The following is a 20,388-nucleotide window of genomic DNA, read 5'->3' as shown; positions in this document are numbered from 1 at the left end:
TTTTGGTCTCTAACTTTTTAAAACTTTAAACTAACTTTTTTTTTTCGAGCGCACCATATAGTTGACATTTTTGATTTTCAGTGAAATGTCTTGACAACTATTGGATGGACTGCCATGAAATTTGGTACAGACTTTCATAACACCCTCAGGATCAATTGGAACACCTTTGATGATCTCCTGACTTTTACTTTTCACCACCATCAGCTCAGACTTTTAATTTGTCCAATATTTTTGGTTTATTAAATTCCTGGGAAACTACAGATATTCCCATCAGCCTCAGATGTACTTTATGTTTAGTGCTAATAGGATGCTGACACACTAAACTAGGATGAAAAACATGATACACTGACATTATTAGCATGTTAACATGCATAAGTATAGCTTTGGATTTCTTTATAAAGTAAGTAGAAAAACAGGAACATTTATAGTTTACAGTATCATCACATGAAAAAATACCACCAAGCTATAGCCTAAAAATGATCCTTGAGTTTAATCAACACCTCTTTGACACAGTCTCAACAAAAACTGAGCACTGAAAACTCCTTATAAGGAGTATTTATTTTAGAGGAATTATATTAGTTTGCATGAGGCTGCAGTATGCAGGTTTTCTGTGTTTGTGTCCAACCTCTGGGTGTATATACAGTTGCTAGTGTTTTAGGCACATGCAGCTAAAACTAATGCAGCCTAATATGAGAGCCTTGTAATAAACCCTACCCTCATGAAGAATGTAATGTTCAGTTTTGGTCTGAATTGTTTTAGAGAGGTGTTGATTCAAGTTTTTGTTAATTCTGGAGGCTGTGGTTTGTGATGCTGTTTAAAAATATTGCATTACACATAATCATCATTATTATTATTATTATTATTATTATTATTATTATTATTATTATTATTGTTGTTGTTGTTGTTGTTGTTGTTGTTGTTGTTGTTATATAGATTATCAACTGGGCAAACAGGGGCCTGCAGCTCATTTTTGCCCCAGCACTCATAGCAGGTTGATCTGGCCCTGGTTATGATGAGAACATTGAATCTACATCCTCATTGATATACATGGGAGGTACAAAACATTAGAAACACCTCTTAGTATAATACAATGCAATCCAAAATTACCATAAAGTTAAACGGTTTAAACAAAAACTAAACATTAAAATCTTCATGAAGGTAGGAGTTACTGCAGGGCTGTTGTATTAGACTATGTTAGTTTGAACTAGGTGTACCTTATAAACTGGTAGTCTACATTTAGAGGCTGTAGTTTGTTATACTGAGAGATGTTTCTAATATTTTGTTCAGTGTCCCATTTATATCCATGAAGTTAGAGGATGAATATGAGCAACACCTCTCGGTGGGCATCCTAGTTATTTTAGGGGTTTAGGATGCTGACCATGTAATCACAACATCGATTCATGTTTGCTGTTCACTTTATCCCATCTAATAAAAGCAAAAATGCCCCCAAAACACTTGGGAAACACTTCTAAGTATAATATCATTCAATTAAACAAAAACTACAGCCTCCAACATGACCACACCACTCCACACACTTCTCTAAAACAGTTTCAACAAAAACTGAATTATTATAACCTTAATGAAGGTGGGATTTATTGCAGGGCTGCATATGTGTACCTAATAAACTGGCAACTGAGTGTAGAGTGCAAATATATGCTAATATATATACTTGTACATACTGTAGGCTATATATCAATATACATGGGTTTAATTTGTAGCCATTAACAATGAATCACAACATGTAGTATTAGTTTGCTCACACATGAACATTCCCATCATCAAACCCATACAGTAGCATATTAACCTTGTTGTGATAGATAGATAGATAGATAGATAGATAGATAGATAGATAGATAGATAGATAGATAGATAGAGATGCAGTAATGTCAGTGCACCTCCCCTTCTCAGCCCATTTACTAGAGGTTTACTTCCACTTGGGTGAATAGTAGTAGTAGTAAAATACACTGCCTATCTATCTGCTGCTCTGCCTCAATCCCCTCCCCTCACGACTCCCTCTCTCTCCCTTTTTCTCTGCATCCCTGGGCGGCAAGGGCGGCTTTAGCAGCATCCGCATCAAGCCCTGAATCGACTGCGCTCCCGAGGCCCGTGACTAAAAACAAACGCACGATTCTCGCTGAATGAAAAACACCAAAATCAAAATGCACAGCGTCATTGACATTGACGACGTATCATGCAGTAGCTTTGATTTACCGATTGTAGCATCCTGGCGGTCCATCATCAAAGGCTACTCACTATTTTGCAGCTCGGCGGTTTGTAAGATGGCAGCCTCAATAAACAATATTGTCACAAGACAGCAACGTCAGTCCTGGTCGGCCGGGCTCTGAATTATTGTTGCGATGTTACCGTGGGTCGGTAATATTAGGGATGCTGTCTTCGACCGCTGTCAGCGTCGGATGCTGATGATGGAGTCGGTCGGTTGATACGCGCATCAGCTGAGAGACACACACCCACCTCTGGTCCCGCCCCTCCGGCTGCATGATACAAACGCCCCCTTTTGGCATCCATCCAGTCAGTGCTCTTCCTCGGGAAAAGCCTATGGAGTCATATACAGTCCCCTGGAGGCATGGATGGATGGATGGATGGATGGATGCATGTATGTATGTATGTGTGTATGGATAGATGTATGTATGGATGCATGGATACATGGATACATGGATGTATGGATGGATGGATGGATGGATGCATGGATGGATGGATGGATGGATGCATGTATGTATGTATGTATGGATTTATGGAAGGAGATGGATGAATGGATGGAAGGACATGGATGGATGCATGCATGTATGTATGTATGTATGTATGGATGGATGGATGGATGCATGGATGGATGTATCCATGTATGTATGTATGTGTGTATGGATAGATGTATGTATGGATGCATGGATACATGGATGTATGGATGTATGTATGGATGGATGCATGGATGGATGGATGGATGGATGCATGTATGGATGGATGTATAGATGTATGGATGTATGTATTGATGGATGGATGGATGGCTGGATGGATGGATGGATGCATGTATAGATGCATGTATGGATGTATGTATGGATGGATGGATGCATGGATGTATGGATGGATGGATTGATGCATGTATGGATGAATGGAGGTGGATGAGACGTTGAATGGAGGAAGTGGGCTAATGGCGTTTTAATTTATGTTGATAAAACAGATAACACACCAAGAATGTAAAAGAAAAATATCTGATTTAGTGATTGTTTGGGAAGAATGCAAATAATTAGAGCTGCAACTAATGGCTATTTTCATTATCGACTAATCTGCTGATTATTTTCTCGATGAACCATTTTAACCAGTATGAACGGGAGGAATGATTACAGCGACGAAAACCTCTTTCAGTGTTCATATGGACACATGAAAAACTGTGAACGTATCCTTTAAAACTCAAGGCGACATCTTCAAATAAATGTCCTGTTTTGTCTGATCAACAGTCTAAAATCCAAAGATATTCAGGTTACTGTCACGTATGACACAGAGAAGCTTAAAATTCTCACATTTAAGAAGCTGCAAACTCTGAATATTTGGCATTTTGCGTAAAAAAAAGGCTTCAACATTTTACATCTACTGTGAGACTTGCTGTAACACTGTAGATCAGCCCTGATTTCAACTTAAAGGAACTCTCTTCAGAGATTTAGATAAAACTTCATTAACAGATGTAACTGTTGAAACAAATTCATATTGAAGCAGCATGGACTGAAGTGAATTATGTCTGTTTTGTGACGATGCACACTTTAATCACTGACTTTAGTGAGGTTCCACAAGTCACCAAAGAGTCACATGACTCAATATTAAGCGGGTGGTCCTGGTATCATGTGTACAGTCAGTAAAAAAAGGCATGCAGCCTACTTCTACAGCAGTCTGTAACAGATGTGTCAGTCCTCAGCTGGATTGTGCTGCACATTGTGACTGCTTGTCATCTTTACTTTGCATTTATTCTTTGTCCTATTTCTGTGGTTCCTGACCTTTTTACTAGATAGCAGTTTCCTTCCTCCTCTGTCTCATTTTCACTCCATATTTACTTCCAGTTTTGTTTTGTCCTGATTATAATTGTTGGTATTTGGTGACTTTGGTCACTTTTTACATTTGTTTTCTTTTACATTATATGCTGTTTTATACAGTGTGCAGCAACTATACAGCAATTCTTGTTGGAATGCTTGTTTCTGTCACATTTTCACACTTTTTAGAAAGTAATTAATAATAGAAAATAAAATATGATCATTAGTATTATCTTTGTGCAGAGACATGTAAGCTTTTCTGACTTTTCTTAAACTTTCACTAATTGTTGAATTCTTTTTCTGTGCTAAACCAGTTAACAAAAATGGCCACATGTAGAAATAAATAATCATAACAGTCCACCTCTACTGCAACTTCAGACAGGATGTCTGTCCTATATACTGCCGAAATGACTTATTTTATACTTTATAGGTGCTGCTGGTTGTCCTGGCTTTCCTTTCCTCTTCTGCCTCTTATTATTTTGTTTATTGTAAAGTTTTTTTTTCTGTGTTTATTAGTATCACAGAAGTGTTTGTTACATCATTTCTTGCCAGAGTTTCTCATCCAGCTCAGTTTTGAAGCTCATTTTTTTCATTTGCTCTTCTTCCTTGCTGTGTTGTGTTGCTACAATAGTGAAGAAACTGAGCATCAGTGTGCTCCCTACAGTACTGGAGAGGAATCGCAGGAGTTTACTCTGCAAGGCACAAAGCACATGCAGAGTAAACTCTAAAAGCTCCAGGGCAGGATGTCAGTGTTTAATTTTTTTGTAAAGCATTTTCTTTTGTGGATACACACATGTCTGCACAATCCATTAAGTGATTAACTGCAGAATGTATTTGTTTATTTGTGTATAGATTTCCAAATGATCAGTTTACTACTTATTAACTTTGTAAAAAGTTGCAATGTCATGTGATTTACTAATAAAATGCATTTATGTTCTAATGTAAATGTGGTATTGTTACACAATTGAGTTACCTGAATAAAACCAGATATAATGTAAATTTTAGGGCAATTTTATTTCTGTATATTATAAAATGTGCTTAACTCTGAAGAGGAGTCAAATCTGAATCTCACATTTTCCTGTTCATTGGTACATGTGTTTGAATGTCCATGGGGGAGCATTTAGGTTGCCATATGCTGGCAGCCTAAATGCCTGTACAGGGACTTTCACAGCTGCAACGACGCAGTCTATGCATGGAGGGGAAACACGCTGGCCTAATCTGTGGCCTCAAGGGATGCTCTGGCTCTATTTGGCCACACTGGGGCGCTGTGATCTATTAAATCCAGTTCAGCTAGGACCCTGGTCCTTAGTAGGTTTATTAGTATTTATTTAGTGTATTTAGTGTGTGTTAGTGTGTCTTTATTCCCTTATCTTTTATGTCTGTCTGACTGAAGCAAAGGCACGAATGTAAAACTTTAATTACCAAGAAACAGAAAACATAATATTCAACAAAAAGTAGATATTTGCTTTGCTTCTCTCATTTCCTTGAATGTCAGCTGTTAATTTTATCTGCCTAAATTTGGTGTGTGCAGAAATACAGATGGAGGTTAATACTAAGGTGAAAGTGCTATGATGTTCAAACACGAATGAGAAGGTAATATGTGAGCCATAACAGTTTCAAATCTGATATTAGCTACTACTTTTAAAGGATTGTGCCACATTTTTTCAAGAATGTCTTGAGGAAATACTGACACCATGTGCACTGAAAGAGAAGCTATTTCAGTGTAAGTGATAGGGGACAAAATCCACGGTGAAAACAGACAGGAGGAACAATTTCCTCAAATTTCACTCATAACTTTTGAAGGCTGGCTCCTTCGTATGTTGCAGACCTGCTCACTCCTTATGAGCCGGTGTGCAGCCTTAGATCCTTTGGCAGGTTTTTACTTATTGTTCTAAATTCCAGATTAATAACAAAGGGGGACTGGGTCTTCTTTATCAGAGCCACAAAGTTATGGAATAGCCTGCCAGAAGATCGAAGGCTCGCAGATTCTCTACACACTTTTAAATCTCTTTTTAAAATGTACTTTTATAGTTGTGCTTTTATGTGATGTCATCTTTTATCATCTTTTATCTTTTAGCACTCATGCTTTTGATTGACCTATTGATCTCCTTTTCTTTTCCTTTACTGTGGACATCATTGTATTTTGTTTTAACACTTTAATTTAAAAATGTATTGATTATTTATATGTGCTTTTGTTGAGCATTTTGTTTATAAATGTGCAGATAATGTTAAGTGCTTTGTAAACAATGTTTTTAAAATGTGCTACATCAAGTTATTGTTATCATTATTATTACTGTGACCAATGACACTTAAAATGGAAATGTGAGTATACGAACTCTTTCGTTTTGTAGAATACAACTGAACCTTAGGCAGTTTAATGGATTAAGGGGGAAAAATTGTTTTCATGGGCCATTTGCACAGCAGATTTTAACTTGTAATAGCAGGAAAGGCAGATATAACTAATAGCATTAATGAGAGCTCTAAAGACTTTAAACACAGCAGGGCTCTAAGTGAATGCAGCCATCATAATGTTATTAGTTACGTTTGATGAAATCTGGGCATGTGAGCATTGTTTTAAGACAGACGTGAAGAATTGTGAATCTATCCTTTAACGCAATGACATACGATGGGGAGGTATTGATAGGCCTGTACTGCTTTTTGGGTGCATGGTGGAGTACCAGACCTTTAATGGCCCAAGTCATTTGAGGGTGGGAATAACTGATAATAACTGAATGATTGCAGTGAGTAAATCATAGTTTTGAAGTTTTGTTGTCTGTTCTGTCTTGTAATGTTATCAGCATTGTTGTTTTATTGTCATCTGTGCTCATTGGTTTTCTTTTAGTCTGCTTTGGCATATAATTTATCTTCAGAAACTACTGTGTGCCTAAAGTGTGTCTCATAAAAGTTATGTTAAGTAATATGTTTACTGTAGTTCATTAAAATCTATTAATTATTTGTTGTCAGCAAATTACAATATATAAAGTGCTTAATCAAATGTATATTTAAATGATGAAAGGCTGTTAAAAAAGGTATAAAATCATAATTAAAGGTGTTAATCTATACATCTATTTCATTTTTATGAATTTATGTATTTATTCTAAAATAGTTTTAGCAAATACTTTTTAAAAAGCCTTTAAAATGTTTAGTTATATAATTTACTGATGCGGCATACTCCACACAGACTCCCCCTTTCTCTTGATTTTCTCCTCACTGTAAAATATAAAGCATGAAATGCATCAGTTCTGCCTGCTGGTGTTGGGTTATAAAAGTAGCCCAGTGCTCACATCCACCTCACACTAACACACTAACACACTTTGAAGAGATGTCAGACATCAACTCTACAAACGCTAGGACTCTCGGCCGGTGCTTCTGTATCATCACAGGAGCCTCAAAGGGGTTTGGATGGGTGCTGGCACACCAAGTAAGTGATCCATTTGTTGAAAAAAGAAAGAAAGAAAGAAAGAAAGAAAGAAAGAAAGAAAGAAAGAAAGAAAGAAAGAAAGAAAGAAAGAAAGAAACAAACAAACAAACAAATGTCATGTCATGTGTCCATCCAGGTATCCCACTATCTCAAGCCTGGTTCTGTCCTGCTGCTGGTGGCTCGCACTGGGACTTTGCTCCAGGAGCTGAAGGAAGAGCTGCAGAGCTTCACTGAGGACCAGAACCTGGTGGTTCACTGCATCACAGCTGATCTGAGCACACAAGACGGTGTGAATGAGACAGTGAGGGTTGCGAGACAGGAGAGTTTGAAGGAAATAGATCATGTGCTTCTTATCAACAATGCTGGTGAGTCTTGAATAATTTGCCTTTTGTTGAGATCAACCGCCGAGTAGCTGATTTAATTCGATTTCATATGTTGACCCCTCATGTTTTCATCTCATGTTAACCTCCCACTGTTTTTACACCCTCCCACCCATCTCCTCTCTCTGCTCTCAGCCTCTTTGGGTGACATTTCCCGGTTTGCGAGTTTCACCAACCTTGACCAGGTGAACTCCTATCTGTCCTTCAACGTTAGCTCTGCTCTGGCGCTGACTGCAGGGATTCTGCAGGTGTTTCCACCGAGAGCGGGCCTGCGATGGAGCGTGGTGAACTGCTCCTCGGTCTTTGCAGTGCAGGCCATGCCTTCCTGGGTGCTGTATTGCACTGCCAAATCAGCGAGGGTAATGATGTTCAGGGTGCTGGCTGAGGAGGAGCCAAATGTCAAAGTCCTCAGCTACTCTCCAGGTATGTGCAACTTGTTATATCGGCTAGAGAAGCAATATTGAACAAAGAAAGGAAGAAAAGATTTATGTACAGTAAAGCTGAAATCAAGCGTGACAGATCATTTTTGTTATTGGAAAGAGCAAGGCCCACTTGTTCTGAAGCTTTCAACCATATTACACACAAAGAAAAAAAAAGAAAACAAGCTAAAAGGATGTACTGTATCTCCACATTTAACCATCTCATATGTATATCCTATAGAGGACAAAAGGCAACATGTAATATTATTTTCTGCTTTCTTTCAGGTCCTATGGACACAGAGATGCAGGAAGACATTCTGAGGTTAACAGGCATCAGTTATCATCTGCTTCCCTGCAAGGAGTCTGCAGCCAAACTGATGAAGGTGCTTCTGGAGAATAAGTTTGCCTCAGGGTCACACATCGACTTCTTCGAAGTGTGATGTCTTATAATCTGTGATGTGGTCCTGTAAATTATTATAACTCCTTCATGTTATTGTGTTGTAGGCTTCTTACTGGTTTTAACAGACGACATCACATCACCCCGATTCTGGCCTCTCTCCATTGGCTCCCTGTTTGTTTTAGAATTGATTTTAAGATTTTACTGATCACTTTTAAAGCAGGTCTGGGTCTGGCTCCAAGCTACATAACAGATATGTTGACCCCATACGACCTTTAAATCTAAAGGTGACTGCTTTTTCCATCAGGGCCCCTCGTCTTGGAATGGCCTGCCTGAGGAGATAAGGCTCTTTTAAATCTCTTAAATTCTTAAAACCCATTTTTACAGACTTGCTTTTATGTAATGTTGTCTTTAGATCATCTTTCTTTTAAACTTCTTTTTTTTTTTTTAACTTTTCATCTTTTAAACTTTTTATCATCTCTTTATTGTCTTTCTTTGCCTTTGGCCGCCATCTCTAAGGTCAGATCTGTTATTGTTCATGTATTTGCTTTACATTGTACTGCTTTTGCTTTGTCTGTCAAAGCACTTTGTAAACTTTGTTTTTAAAAGGTGCCATATAAATAAAGTTATTATTATTCTTATTATTATATTATTTTTCTGAATGTAGGGAAATATGTATGTCTGGTCTTTAAAATAAAGCTTTTGCATATTATTTGTGTGTTTGCGTTTGTTGCTGATGTAAAGAATGCTGTAAGCACCGATTAAAAGAACATCTTTAATCTTTAATTCAACTTTTCAGTGAAATTGAGTGATTTTTTTTAAAACAAATTAAATTTGTATTTGGACAAACTTTAGACTTTTATGGCCCATTGTTCTGCAGAAGGACACTAGCATTACATACAGTAGAACTGTCCACACTTATTACTATGAACAGTGACATGAAAATGTAAAATTTGTATCAACAGATTAGACAAATTAACAATTAGGTTCAACCATGAGCCAGTTTTTTCAGGAGTTTTCACTGGGGGGCCATTAACCAGCGCAGGAGATGCAGGACTATATGTTTTGTTATCTCTTTTAATTCGAATAAAATTGATTTATAACACTGTTTAGGATTATATCTGAGGGCAGATGTCATGTCCCATCTGTAAGTGAGGGCTAACATTTTATTTTAATACTCATTTGGCTAAAAATGACAAGAAAATTTGATCTGTGTAGGTAGGTTAATTGGATTTAATTTCAGCACCATGCACTGTTCAAATAGCGTGTATGTGTGTGTGTGGGGTGAGGGTTTACACAGGCCTTGTATTTATTTTATTTATGCTAGATTTGTGAAAAAGTTTTGACATAAACTTTGAAAATCAAACTTAAGCTTTCATCAGGGGGCCACTATTTATTTGACTGCTAGATTTGACTTTGGTCTTGTCTCTCATTGTGGTCATTTTCCTAAAACTACACTGTAAAAATAATTTGGGTTCAGAGTCAGAGAATACAACTGAAACCTTCAAAATCTGGTGTCTCGAGTGGGGAGGATGTTATTGGTTGGTCAGTACAGGCTTTCACAAACTGCGGTTTCTAAATACTGGCTGATATTTGGTCTGTGGAGCGCTGACATACAAGCAGAATAAGTGTGGCTGAAAATGTATGAATGTGTGTTCACATGCCTTTTAGTGAGTTTTTGTGTTTGTATGTGTCACACTGTGGGAACCCAAAGCTGGTAGTCCACTCATGTTGTAGGCAATGAGCTAATTTCTGAGCTCACCAAAAAGCTTGTCCCCACAGCGTGTGTGTGACAGCAATGTTTTTCCTTTACGTCATAACTTATGTTGCATTTAGAAACAGAGAGCGAGAGAGAGTAAGTTAGAGAAAGCACCAGAACAGCGTGGAGGCTTAGCGATAGTTCAGCTCTGCTTCTGTCAAACTTCTCACAGCTGTCCAACGTCACCACAGACGCATGACAGACAGGCCCAACTGAGGGACAAAAATAACCCTCTGGGACTGGGCACCTACCAATACATGGGTGGGGGGGTTGGGGGACTTTCTGCCAGTTAACAGGACAAAAAATTTAAATGTCTGAATGAGTCTGAGAGAATAAAATGACTTTCAGAGGAGTTATGCCTAGATAAGGCTGTCAGCTTTGTTGATAAGTGTGTCCTCTGAAGACATTTTACTTCTCAGCGAACTAATGTGACGAAAGACCACCAACCCATTTTCTGTCTCTCTTGGTACAGTTCAAGAGGTGGACGGCTATTTTAGTACCTTGGGTGTGGAATGTCCAGTTGTCATTCTTGGAGAACACAGAAGCCACTGATTGGTCTACGAGATCCTCAACTACCCTACCCTTAGCTCAGTATTTAGCCTCTCTCTTGCACTGAAATACTCCTCTCTCGTCCACCAGCGTCTCAGGAACCGGTGCTGCTACCATGGAGAACGTGGAAATATTTACCACACCTGAGAAAGGGAGGGGTCTGAAGGCCACAAAGGAGTTTTGGGCTGGAGATGTCATCTTTTCTGAGCCCAGTCTTGCAGCTGTTGTGTTTGACAGGTACAGTGCTGATGGAAGTTGTGGGTGTCCAGTGATGGGGGATGGGATCAGAAATGGTCATCAGGGGGGAGATTTGTGCAGTTGAGCTGTATTTCTTTATCTTTAACGCTAAAATTACAGCTAATCTACTGTATCCTAATCCTGAATCCAATTTGCTCTGGATTGACAATGATATGTGAGTGTGTAATCTTACAACAAATGACTTCCTCATGTGAACATATGTTTGTGAGGCAAATCCAATGTAGACAGTTCATCCTCAAGGGAATATGTGTACGTAACTGTAACTTAATGACTGCTGGTATTATGACGTAACAAGCACTAAATAGCTGTAATAGCAATAACTGTATCTGGAACAATCAGAAACAAACATACCTCTCAGACTTGGAAATTAGTAACACAAAAATGTTTTTCCAAATGTCATCAGTATTGTTTGAGATGAATTGTGAAGTGGACAAACTATTTCAACAAATGAAGACATTTTGAGAGACAAAAATGACCTATCATTGCCCATAAATGGCATGTGCATCTTTTGATATCTTTCAGCCAGTTTACTTAGTAGTTTTCTTCTTTACATCATTATTTCCATGGTTTTCTGTATGACGACTTTTCTGGAAAATCTTGAAAATATCTTAACATCTTTGAGAATCTGACGAAATCTTAAACAAAACTTAAAACATTTCTAGTAAAATATTTACTCAGTGGTTTAAAATGTGTTCCTAAAAATTATACATGACAGATCAGACTTTACATCAAATGGGCTGTAATTTCACTACAGATATTTCTGAATTTTGTTTAGAAGAGATACCAACTTGTGTGAAAAAATAACCTCGACTCAAGTTTCAATTACTAGCATTTCATGTGGCCGAAAGATCTGAAAAAGCTAGTTTTATTTTGTCACACGTGTTAATCCTAATGTCAAGAATCAGCTACCTTTCTCAGGTTATCAACTTGTATATCACCTGAAAGATTATATCAAAAGAACTTCCATGCTAAAATTCAAGATCATCTTGAAACTGACAGAAAAACACGTATAAAGAGGAGAAAATAACTTACTATGACAGTACATTTGGCCAGCATTAATGTAATTTATGCATGTACTGTAATATACATATCATAATAACTTCAGTTTTTCTGTTTGTTCTCTTTCTCTGCAGTCTGGCAGAGCGTATTTGCCACAGCTGTTTCCGCAGACAAGAGAAGCTCCAGAGGTGCGGCCAGTGCAAATTTGCTCATTACTGTGATCGAACCTGCCAGCGAGCCGGCTGGGCCGAACACAAGCAAGAATGTGGTGCCATCAAAGCTTATGGCAAGGCACCCAATGAGAGCATCCGGTAAGTGGAAGTGGGCAGGGGTAAAAACATATTATATGATTCTTGATGTTTGATCAATAAATGACCTCAATGACCAACAATTTTTTTTTTCTCTGATTGTGGACTCTTAACTTGTATTTTCTGTCCACTATTGGCCACATAAGCTTGTGCCCTTGAAGTCGCATGTCTTCTTCTTCATTGTTGTTTTTTTTTGTGGTCAGTTTGGTGGCCCGCATCATGTGGCGCCTCGATAAGGAGGGCAGCGTGGTGTCTGACATGCAGCTGACCACACTGGATGAACTGGAGGACCACATTGCTGACATGCAAGAGGATGAGCTGAAGGAAACAAAAGTGGATATCCACAACTTCCTGGACTACTGGCCTCGTAGCAGCAAGCAGCACACGCTTGACATCGTCTCACATATGTTTGGAGTGGTGCGTTTAAAGAATGTGTATTTGACATCCATTGATTTCTTTTCATGTAGATGGCTGTAAAGCAGTTTGGTCCCATATCAGAGGCTTCTTTAGCGGGTTGACCTGCCTCTCCTCCCCATATGAGATAGCTTCAAACAGACCAAAACTAATACATTCAGTCATCCTTGTCAAAGCGGAAAATCAAATACCTTCATGTTTACCACCAGAAAGTTTCCCTCGATGTCAGACAAAGCAGTAAATACCGGTGATAATCTGAGGAGTCATACCTGCAGCACAACTCATGACATTTAACTTTAACGCTTGGTAACAGCCAGCACACAATGTACCATTTTAATGGTAAAAGTTAAATATCTACAGAAGCGTTTAACAACATGTCTGGGCTGCTAACAAGAACAAACAGTCAAATTTAAGTCTTTAAATCCTTCAGATTTTTACACCCTGCAACACCTGAAGGCAAATACCTGGTAAATATGAAGTGGTCATGTGATATTTCTGGGTTTTATGAATATAAGGGTGACTCAAATGAATCATGAATCAGTTGAACAATTCAGGCAAAAAATTGACTGCATTTCTCAACCCGCGTGCTCCATACATGAATAAACAGGTTATCCAGATTATAATGTTGACGATTTGACACAAGTCTGGATTTTTTGGCTTTTTCAAAACTGGCTTAAAATACATCTGGAAATGTTGTCATAGCAACAAGTCCTTAACTCCAAGCCTGCAAAACTTCAGGTTTATTGATTAAGATATTTTAGGATGAACAATTTACATAAACTCAGTGTGAGAAACAAATGTCTTGCTTTCTTAGATTTATAATTAAAGAATGTTGATATCATTACCATTTTAGATGAGAACATGCAGGTTATTGACAAATCATTATGATCTATTGGTGTAATTATCACAATTAAATTTTTCTAATGAAGAGTTACCTGCACTTATACATGATGAAACATACAAAAAGATGAAGTTTGTACACTAAAAAGGAATCAATACAACTAAAAGCTTCTGAGTGTTAAAAGACCAATAGGGCCAGAATATTTGGCATTTAATTTGACATTTGAAACACCAAAATGTATTAAACGACTGATTGCAGAGCTCACTTTGCTGCAAATTGTTTATGCAGTTTAAGATGCTTTTTGAGAGGCTTTTAGCAAGATTTCATTTTTATAGCAGGCTCACGATTATCACTGAAAAACTCTGCATGTGTTCAAAGAGGAAGACCGCTCCAATCATCCAGCCAACATCACTGGCAGTCTGACCACATTCACTGGTATCATCTAAATTTCTAACAGGGAGGGTTCCCAACACTGCCATCACTTGATCATCACAGTTTCAACTCTTTACTCATTTCACCTCTGTTATTCAAGATAATCCAGGATTAACAAATCAATCTTCAAACTGCATTCAAAGGACCAAATTAGCTGGATTATTTTAACCTGATAACAGCATGTTGGCCTGAATTAGTTAAACCACATTTGAAGAGCAGGAATCTGTTGTACATTAGGATATTTTTGTAGACCCATTTAGAGCTGCAACGATTAGTTGATAAGCTGATCGACAGAAAATGAATCGCCAGCTATTTATATAATTGATTCATTGTTTTGAGTAATTTCTTAAAAAGAAATTTCCTAATTCTCTGATTCTCAAATATGAATATTTTCAGGTTTCTTTAGTCCTCTATGACAGTAAAACTGAACATCTTTGGGTTGTGGACACAGAACATTTGAGAACGTCACCTTGGGGCTTCGGGAAAGAGTGATCAACATTTTTCACCTTTTTCTGACATTTTATAGACCAAACACAAACAACCAATCGATTAACCAAGAAAATAACTGACAGATTAATCGATAATGAAAATGAGCATTTAGTTGCAGTCCTAGACCCATTATCACATATTCAGTTTTGAAATGTAAATGTAGAAAAAGCCACTGAATTAGGACACGGCTGTAATCTTTTACTAGTAGTCTATTTACGTTCATATTGCCTACTTTTTGTCATTTGACCCTTTCAAGAAATTAGTGGAGACTTTGAAGCAAACCATTCACAAGAGCCTTTTGAAATTCTCGCTGTGCATAAGTTTTGTATATAATTTCAGAAACTGATCTCTGTGAAAGCAAAAAGAAATTTGACCAGTCCTGTGTTCACATGAATAATGCCACTCTTCCTCTTAGATTAACTGTAACGGCTTCACTGTGAGCGACCAGAGGGGCCTTCAGGCAGTGGGAGTGGGAGTCTTCCCAAATCTGTGTCTAGTGAATCATGACTGCTGGCCAAACTGTACTGTCATCCTCAACCATGGAAAGTAAGTAACACACAACACTAGTTTACTAAAAAAAAAGTGCTCTTCAATGATGTCTACTGTCTTTTTTCTTATTTTTGCAGAATCTAACTTGACTGAGAGCGTAAAATGCTCAGTGTTTTTATAATCTGTCCGTGTGTGTGTGTTAACGTGTTTTTGTCAGGTTGCATTTGGCGTAAAACTGCTTCCTGTTTGTCTTTCAGTCAATCGGCTGTGAATGCTATGTTTCATTCTCAACGGAGGTGCGTTACCTCAGCCTAAAGCCTCTTTAGTGTGTTACCGTTTAAAGCAACACTGAGATATGTTAGATGCTCCATCACTACTCAGTTTACCATCCTCGCTCCCATTTCATCCACTGTAGCAAAGTAAATGTCTTTGTCAGCAGTGCTTTGTAGTATGCACTGTAGGTTTGATGTGATTCAGTGATTATACAATATGTCAAGATAACAAATTACTTGAATGCTCTAACTTTTAGATTTTTTAGCATCACAACAGGCTGGTTTGGTTGTTTCTCTGCACTATTTTCACCTTCCGTAAGTTCATCTACCACAAAACCGTTTGTCCTTTCCACACAAAATCTTAACGTGAACTTGGTTTGTCACTTTGTGTGTTCGTCCATGTGTGTACCGCACTGTGTCTCTGTCTATCATGCCACAAAGTGCTGTGTGTGTATTTCGTGTATTTCATCAGCTCATTTGAAACAACTTCCTGTTAGTTTAGCTCTAACACCACGTAACATCAGATCAAACATGACTAAAAACCATATTTCCAACTGCATATTCCATTTTCTAAGCTAAATATCAAGAATTATTTCACATTTAAGCCCTATTTTTTTTTTTTACTTTCTTTCCTTCAACATTCACTGATTTTGTTAAAGGTGGAAAGAGACCCAGAATCTAGTTTTTCATGTTTGCTAAAAGAAATAAGGAATCTTTTTATATGATGGAAATGAACCAAACTTTTGCAAAATTAAAGGAAATATTTAGTATGTTAGAAAATGTTGTGTTACTTTATCGTGAACATTTAAATACATTTACTGTAAAACATTTAAGTTTAGAAAAGTGATAAAAATTGGTTCACAAAAGTTTAAATGTGACATAATTTGTCTGATATTCACTTTCATCCACTCTTTCAATCCTTCATCTGCACTGATTGAACTGAAAGCCACAGTATGGAACAGTGTTTAACCAGCTTTTAAAGGTGCAATTTGTAGAAAAGAAGCCTGATAGTAGAAAACTAAAGCAGTCACTCTGCATGTAATGAATGTCTGCTTGCGTTTAGTAGTGTTAACTGAGTGTTTCTCATCTTCAGGATTGAGCTGCGTGCTCTGAGTAAGATCGCAGAGGGAGAGGAGCTGACAGTCTCGTATGTGGACTTCTTGAATTTGACTGAGGAGAGACAAAGACTGCTGAAAACACAATACTTCTTTGATTGCACGTGTGAGCACTGCAAGAACCACATCAAAGATGACTTGAAGCTGGCGGGAAGGGAACAGGATGGAGTCAAGGTTTGTGTCTTTGTTTCATGAAATGTTGTTTTTTGTCCTCTGACAGAGGAATATTACACTGCACAAGGCAAAAAAAAAAGCGACCAAACCAGTCTCACTACAGTTATACTGACTTGGGTGACACGTACAGACAGGAAACATGAGAAGCAGAGCCACAGTGACTATTTTAAGCAAAGATAATCTCCAATGAGTTCAGCTTTAAACTGCGTGTATGTGTGCCTGCATTCACACACATGTCTGAGAAGCAGCAAGATACAGAAAAGTTACTAATAATTTTAGTAACTTTTTTCTCTCAATCTCTTAAACTACTACAGGGTCTTAACTGACTTTATTTCAATGTTTTATTGTGGGTGAGGATTAGTTGGAACATTTGTTATAATAGATGATTTATATTCAACTTCCAATGCCAAACTGCTTAAATTTTACCATTTAATACACTGAGGTGTGTAAATCAATGCACATAAAAACATAAAAAAGTGTAAGAATTGAATGGCTTTAAATGATAGGCTTGACCTTATCTTAATCGGTGAAACACGAGGCACTGTCAGTGTGACGATTGCCAGCCCACTCTGTGTGCCTGTGTGATAGTGCACGTGTGTGTCACAAGTTATTACTGGCTTGCATCATAAAATATCAGCAGAGTGTAGTTAAAGGTGTTTATTACTTTGTTTTTTTAACTGAAACAATCATATATATTGACCATATCTGTTGCGATATGCCTGGTTTAGGCCTGATAACAACTGTAATAACTGAAAATTATTCTGTAATTATGTACATGTATGTTAATATAAGAGTAAATAGTATGTGTTATCAGAATAACAATTGTCCAGCTCTTTGACAGGGCGCCTTCAGTTAGTCAAAGGTCAAAAAAGCAAGATAAAAATAATCAGACCTTCACCTTTATGGAACTCAACAAAAGCATCTTATCTTTTAAGACAAACAATGTGTTCTCTAGAAAGTGAGTGTACTTCATCAGTGTATTAAAACTTGATGAAACAGTGCTTGATTTTCTCATTAACATTTGATCAATTGCTCCCATTCGCAGCCATCAGAAGAACAGGTGAAAGAGGCAACAGATTATTGCTGGAAAATGCTGGAGAAGATGGACGAGGTTCGATTAAAGGGTGACTACCATGAGGTACAGCATCAAATTAAAATCAAATAAAAACCAAACTGTTACATAACAGAATCCACGACTTATCACCTCTCTCAGAAATGCTTAATACTACTTCCTTTTTAAAATGTCTCTATTTTTTTATATATATATATTTCTTTAGGTGGTAAAAATCTGCAGAGAATGCATAGAGAAAACAGAGCCAGTTTTGGCCGACACTCACATCTACCTGCTCAGGATGTGGAGCACATTAAGTGAGGTGCAAGCCTACCTGCAGTACTTTGACGACGCTGCAGACTACGCCCGCAAAATGGTGGAGGGATACATGTGAGTGCAGAGATACTGAGCAATCCTGCAATTACGATAAATGCACAGAGTCTCTGGTGTCAAAAAATGAATGAATATGTACACTAATAAATCAAATATCTTCTAAATCTTTACATTTATCACGACAGGAAGCTGTACCACCCAAACAATGCCGCTCTCGGTATGGCTGCTATGCGAGCAGGAGTAACCCACTGGCAGGCCGGGCAGATAGAAATTGCCCATGGGATGATCTGCAAGGCCTATGCCATTATCATGGTCACCCACGGCCCAACACATCCCATCACCAAGGACCTGGAAGTAAGTGGCTATAAAAAATATTCTTATATTAACAACGGTTGCTTGTATGTGAAAGGAGTCGCTTTTGGTGATGAACCCACAGAATATGATCAGTCAACTCTGCTGTTCCTCTCAGCTCTACGGAGCTTTATAGCATCTTTCAGCTCAAGACATATATTTGATTTGTTAAAATACCACTGTGATCCAAATTTAGCTCAAATTTTACTTAAGCTATGTTCACATAACAGGTTTAATGCTCAATAATGATTTTTTTAGTCAGATCCGATCTTTTTATGTTGATGGTTCACATTCATGTTTGTAAGTGACATGTTTTCGGCTCCGGTGTGACAACAGTTAAGGTTGGTAAACTGCAACGCATGCACAGATTTAACTGACAGAGACTGGATATGAATCAGATCTAGGACCACATATGCAAGTAACCCAGATCTGATATGAAAAAATCTGATTTGATTTTTTCACACTGAAACAATCTGATCTTTGTAAACTGGAGGCAAAAATGTGGATTTGGACCACCTCAGCACGTATTGTGAACGTAGCCTTAGCCAATTCACAGGCTAGCAAATCTTTCTGTTTATTGTATGCTACAGATAATGAACAGGTGGACATTTTAAGCATCTCCTTCCTGATATTTCTACAGGCTATGCGCATGCAGACAGAGATGGAGCTGAGGATGTTTAAGCAGAACGAGTATGTTTACCACAGTATGAGAGAGGCAGCCCTGAAGAACAAACCAATGACCATGCTGCATGAACCCAAGTCTGTGGAGGAAGGAATCAAGAACCTCTTCCACCGGAGGAAGTAATCGCTGGACTGTAGACATTATTTACTGTAAACAGAGTATTGGTGTGTGAATCTATCCATATACTGTAGTCACAAGGTCATTTTCTGCATCACTGTATCACTTTTGTTATACTTTTCACTAAAAGATGTCACACCAAACTTGTGCTTTTTGTTTTTAATATTCCAACTACAGTGGACAACACAAATTAGTCATTAAGTTAGAAGAACCAGAAGTAGTACTTTTCAGGTTTCATCAGATACACTTTACCTCCCACATGAAACTCAGTCTTGTTATTTTGGTTGTTAATGTATGATTGCATAATTATGGTTCTAATAGTGTACAAGTAAAAGGAACTATATCAGAAAGTAAAACATTATCCCAAAATAAGCAAAGTTTTGAACCTCAGTACTCAAAATGCTACCAGCTTGCTTTGTCTGCACATATGCAGTGATATTTCATTGAGATGGTAAAGTTTGTCTGAAATAATGGTTTTGTAATAGTTGTTTGAAAGAAAAGGCAATACTCCCATCCGGTGGACTGAAGAAGCCCTGCTACCCCTGGGATAAATGCTAACATTTGCATGGCAACATGCTTAGGGACAATGCTAACATGTTTAGCATGTAGTGTTTACCATAGTGTAATATGTTAGCATGCAACATTTGCTAGTTGCATCAAACAAACAGCTGAGGCTAAAGGGGAAGTTAATTTAGGCAGTTTTGCAGTTATTTGGTTCCATATGAAAGTTATTACATCTAGTCCTGAGGGGGCAGGAAAGTTTGCAAATTTCATGGCAATCCATCTGGTAGATTTGGAGATCTCATGGTGGCACTAGTACAATAGTCAGTGGGAACCATATCTGTACAAAAATTCTATGCTAATCCATGTAGATGTTTAGATATTTCACAGGATAAGTTTAGTTTAACATGTCAGGGGCACCAGAAGAAAGGTCAGGTGAATCAATTGTTGAGAGTTCAGTCTAAAGTACTGGCATTGCCAGCCTTTGAATAGGTTAAAATTAAAGTAGTCAGACTCCTCCTACTGTCCACATTTTTAATTTTAAACTCCAGCAACCTGCCCATTTTGCCAGTTCAAGTTTTAAATTCCTCAAGTCTTCACTTT

At 37.8% G+C, this 20,388-nt stretch overlaps 2 protein-coding genes across 2 annotated transcripts; both read left to right on the top strand.

Annotated features, from left to right (window-relative positions):
* The first annotated feature begins 7,356 nt into the window (after positions 1-7,356).
* Positions 7,357-8,694, top strand: sprb (sepiapterin reductase b). The gene is made up of 4 exons (XM_042422325.1): positions 7,357-7,455; positions 7,592-7,820; positions 7,971-8,258; positions 8,540-8,694. The coding sequence occupies exons 1-4, from the start codon at positions 7,357-7,359 to the stop codon at positions 8,692-8,694; spliced, it is 771 nt and encodes a 256-aa protein (XP_042278259.1).
* A 2,255-nt stretch (positions 8,695-10,949) lies between these two features.
* Positions 10,950-19,427, top strand: smyd1b (SET and MYND domain containing 1b). Its single transcript, XM_042421961.1, has 9 exons — positions 10,950-11,196; positions 12,351-12,527; positions 12,728-12,941; positions 15,116-15,246; positions 16,555-16,750; positions 17,796-17,888; positions 18,028-18,191; positions 18,320-18,488; positions 19,126-19,427. The coding sequence occupies exons 1-9, from the start codon at positions 11,075-11,077 to the stop codon at positions 19,288-19,290; spliced, it is 1,431 nt and encodes a 476-aa protein (XP_042277895.1). The 5' UTR covers positions 10,950-11,074; the 3' UTR covers positions 19,291-19,427.
* The last annotated feature ends 961 nt before the right edge of the window (positions 19,428-20,388 follow it).

Source organism: Thunnus maccoyii, chromosome 9, assembly GCF_910596095.1.
Source record: "Thunnus maccoyii chromosome 9, fThuMac1.1, whole genome shotgun sequence".
Classification (NCBI taxonomy): Eukaryota; Metazoa; Chordata; class Actinopteri; order Scombriformes; family Scombridae; genus Thunnus; species Thunnus maccoyii.
Note: the sequence above shows the minus strand (reverse complement) of the source record. Positions and strands in the feature narration are given on the sequence as shown.

Excerpts from the sequence above, each read along its gene's own strand:
- sprb (XM_042422325.1), top strand. The coding sequence starts at position 7,357 with ATGTCAGACATCAACTCTACAAACGCTAGGACTCTCGGCCGGTGCTTC. Across the intron at positions 7,456-7,591 it reads GATGGGTGCTGGCACACCAA|GTATCCCACTATCTCAAGCC; the intron begins GTAAGTGATCCA and ends GTGTCCATCCAG. Across the intron at positions 8,259-8,539 it reads AGTCCTCAGCTACTCTCCAG|GTCCTATGGACACAGAGATG; the intron begins GTATGTGCAACT and ends GCTTTCTTTCAG.
- smyd1b (XM_042421961.1), top strand. The coding sequence starts at position 11,075 with ATGGAGAACGTGGAAATATTTACCACACCTGAGAAAGGGAGGGGTCTG. Across the intron at positions 11,197-12,350 it reads GCAGCTGTTGTGTTTGACAG|TCTGGCAGAGCGTATTTGCC; the intron begins GTACAGTGCTGA and ends CTTTCTCTGCAG. Across the intron at positions 18,489-19,125 it reads CCATCACCAAGGACCTGGAA|GCTATGCGCATGCAGACAGA; the intron begins GTAAGTGGCTAT and ends ATATTTCTACAG.